Here is a 3,588-nt window from a genome sequence, read left to right as displayed (position 1 = left end):
AAGAAAAATGCCACAGCCAGAAAAATTTATTTTAAAATAGAAACATACATACATTAAGCTTTAAAACAATCAACTCTCAAACAAAAGAGGAAAGAGCCTTTGATCCCAGAGTCCACACGGAATGAATTCCATACGTGTCTGAAAGTCACATAAGGAGCACTTAAAAACCACCTGAAATGGAAATCCGACAGCCCCACTGCCTGTGAGGGCTCCCGCGCCTGCCAGCGTGAGGACACGGCTGACCCCCACTGGACACTCACGTGCCGGGAGCCACCATAGCTCAGGGTGACTGGCAGCGCCCAGCTCGGTGACCGAGACAGATGTTCGTTCACACGTGGCGGGGAGAGGGGGCATCATAAGCACATCCAGCTCCAAATCTGATGACGTGAAGGGAACTTGGGAGGGGTCTGGGCAACGTCCAAAGGGATTTTGGCAACACAGAAGATGCAGCGTCTAGGAATTCTGCCAGATGCTTCCAAAAACACTCACTGACAATTCCAGGTGCACTTGCCCCAAGGGTGGGTGGCCTTCAGTCCGCGTGCGGCGTCCGCGTGGTCTCCTCATAGGACTCCCCGAACTCGTTCACTCTGCGTTTATCCACAGGATAAAGCCTGCAATGACACCCACGAGCAAATCAGCAGCACACCCCGCCTCGGGAGTTACCTGTAACCTAAGAGGAGGGCGCGTGCTTGACTCGTTTTCCAGTAAGCTGCCACAGCGAGCAAACCAACGAAAGGGCTGAATCCGCAGAACGTTTACGGCCGACAGGCTGAGGGGGGTTCCGAGCTGTGTTTCATTCAGCCTGCTCTCACGGAAAGGGGGGCCTGGCTAAAGGGCGACCCGGAGGCTGCACTGTCTGCCTTCTGTGAACGGTGCAGCCACGAAGGCCCGTGATCAGAACAGGAACTGCCACGTTCAGGGACCGTCTCATCAGCTGTGAACGCTTGGCAGGGCAAAGCGGCCTCTGATCCCGAGAGGCCCAGAGGCCTTGCCAATAGACCCCTGCTTATGGACAAAGCAGCTGTGGTGTGAAGGGCACAGGCAGCTCTGCACAGCCACGGACAGCACCACTACAGGGTTTCGCTTCAAAACAGACCTGCTGCCCACAAAGGGCCCTGTGGTCCCGGCCAAACACTGTTTGCAGGCCTGGAGCCTGAAACACACAGAGCCTGAGCGTGGCAGTTTCAGGCAGGCCCTGGGCCACCTGTGAAGGGCTCTGGTTGAGACGGGACCCTGAAGAGTGACCACCACTGCAGGTGCAGCAGCGTCCAGGGCTCCGCGGCTCGGACAACCTGAGGGATCCGAGAAGGGCGAACGGGGGACCAGAGCCATGCCCTGCATGAGAGCTGCTGATGGGGAAACAGCCCTTCCTGCTGAGACACAGGCCTGGGCCCCCACGAGATAGTAAGGGGGTGGGAGGGGGGTGGGTGAGTTGGCGGCCGGCTGCCAGGCCTGGAGAGCTAGGCAAGGGGGCCCGCCATGCACCACCGTGTGGATGTACCTGGACACGGGGTTAAAACAAACAGAACAATGCCAGCCGCACGCTGGCTGGGACAGGGGTTGCAAGCCATGTGGTGAGGCTGCGCGGGGAAATAGGGAGGGGATGGGAGCCCTGTGCTCCCCAAGGGATGGCACCCCAGACCTAGGCAGGACCGGCCAGGACAGCCTGGGGGAAAAGCATCCCCCTCCTGCACTAGTAGAACGGCCCCAGGGAGCCATGGCCTGGGAAGGGTGCAAGGAAGTGCCACGGCCACAGTGGGTCAGTGGTGGCCTCCTGGTGTGGGAGATGGAAGAGGGCACCTTCAGGGCCAGAGAAAGGACACAACCAAGAGGCTCTGAAACACGTGGTAGCAGGCATTGGGGGTGACACTCACTCCTTCCACCCCTGAACAATACCCTGGGCCAGGACTGGAAGTGGGGGCAGTGCCTTCGGGGGTTGGGATTCACCATTCCCAAGGTGAGCCCTGCCCAAGAGACACCCCAGATCCCTGGCCCCTACCACCGGCAAGGCACAGAGCTGGAGGCAGCTTTTGCTGACAGAGGTCAGACGTCAGCCCTGGAGGGGAAGTGGGAGGTCCACACAATTTAGTCTTCAGAGGCCCTGGTGGCTGGTTTGAGGGGTGTGAGCAAGTTCTCTAGAGATGTTCTGCCCTGCAAGGACACACAGCCCAAGAGCGGCCCGGAGCCTGTTTCCGACGCTGGAGACCTGGGCCCCAGGACAGCCGCTGGACACCTCGAGGCTGGCACCAGGCATGCATGAGAGTTAAGCCGTGCTACGGTTTCTGTTCTGCTCAATAGCGATGGCAGTGAACAGGTAAACAGCTTAAAGGGAGAAATCTGCTTCAGCGGCTAATCAATAATTCACATAGGAACTCAAATTTCTGAAGCACAGCGAGGAGACAGAGCTGGAAGTTTCTCGCCACGTCGCATCACGGGCAATTGGAGCCCACATTCAGGCAACACAGGAAAAACCACCACCTGCAAATCATCTTTCTCCCCAGATGCAAACAGGCGCGCCACTGAGACGGCACAAGAGCCGAGCGCACTCACCACCGCTGGTACAGGTAGACCAGAAACACCACGTCGTCCCGGAAGCAGGCCAGCCGGTGAGACGTGGGCATGGTGATGATGAAGGCAAAGACATCGTCGATGAAGGTGTTGAAAGCCTGCAGGGCCAGACGGGAGGAGGGAGAGCCCCAGTTGTTGGGGATGGAACCCTATTGTTTTTGGTGACCTAACCAAGCAAACGGCTTTTGGCAGATAATTCTAACTGGAATCCTCCCAAAAAGAGTAGAAAATAGGCAACTGAAGAGGCCCTTTGCTCCCTCATGGGCTCCCCCCAGCCATGAGCACCCGACACCCACGGGCTCCGCCCAGGCGCCCGCATCGGGGAGCCCAAAGAGAAGGGCCTGAAACCAGAGCCGAGGGCAGAGCCGCCTGACCGCCTGGGCACGGCCCTTTCCTCTGGAGCGTAACTGACTTCAGAAAAGTCAGAATCCCGCCGCATTAACTCAGCTCTGCCCACAACACTAAGCACTTCTAATCCCACGGAGCCAAAGGGGCCTCCACAGCTCTGCAGCGGGGAATGGCCACAACCTATGGGACTTGATTCCTGCCTGGGGGGCCTGAATCCACGCTCCCCAGGCACCGACTACTGGGCCACAGGAGGTCTGTGTCTTGACACACTTGCTATGAAGAAACATAAAAACTAAAAAGAAAACCGAATCTGTGGCTCCAAGTGAGAGAGCGCAGCCCTTCCGGTCTGAAGTTATTCGACGGCTCCTCCCTGTTTGTAAACGATCCTCCTCATTATTTTTCAGTGACAGGGATGGCCGCAGAGGCACTCTGGGCAGAGGCGGCCCCTGCAATGCTGTTGCTGGAAGATGCCCTTGCTCATGCTCTGCTCAGTGAGAAGGAACTCTACAACAGCTGTCGCACTCACTTTGTAGGTGAAGGCCTTCCAGGGCAGATGTGCCACCGACTTCAACTGAAACAGGAGAGACAGGCGCAGGTCAGCTGCGGGCAGCACGGGAGAAGGGGCGTGGGCAGCACGGGAGAAGGGGCCGTGGGCAGCACGGGAGAAGGGGC

At 58.1% G+C, this 3,588-nt stretch overlaps 1 protein-coding gene across 4 annotated transcripts in view; it reads right to left on the bottom strand.

The window, feature by feature from the left end:
* CLPTM1L (CLPTM1 like) overlaps positions 1-3,588 on the bottom strand; it is a 21,855-nt gene continuing 18,267 nt past the window's right edge. For all 4 annotated transcript variants that reach the window (XM_032279153.1, XM_032279150.1, XM_032279152.1 and 1 more), the window contains exons 15-17: positions 3,443-3,487; positions 2,551-2,666; positions 1-611 (exon numbers count right to left, since the gene is read on the bottom strand). In XM_032279153.1, coding sequence (XP_032135044.1) covers positions 530-611; positions 2,551-2,666; positions 3,443-3,487 — 243 coding nt within the window. In that variant the 3' untranslated portion in view covers positions 1-529. The remainder of the gene's footprint in view (positions 612-2,550; positions 2,667-3,442; positions 3,488-3,588) is intronic.

Source organism: Sapajus apella, unplaced genomic scaffold (genome assembly GCF_009761245.1).
Source record: "Sapajus apella isolate SASKATOON/1434 unplaced genomic scaffold, GSC_monkey_1.0 scaffold11, whole genome shotgun sequence".
Classification (NCBI taxonomy): domain Eukaryota; kingdom Metazoa; phylum Chordata; class Mammalia; order Primates; family Cebidae; genus Sapajus; species Sapajus apella.
This window is presented reverse-complemented; position numbering and strand designations above follow the sequence as displayed.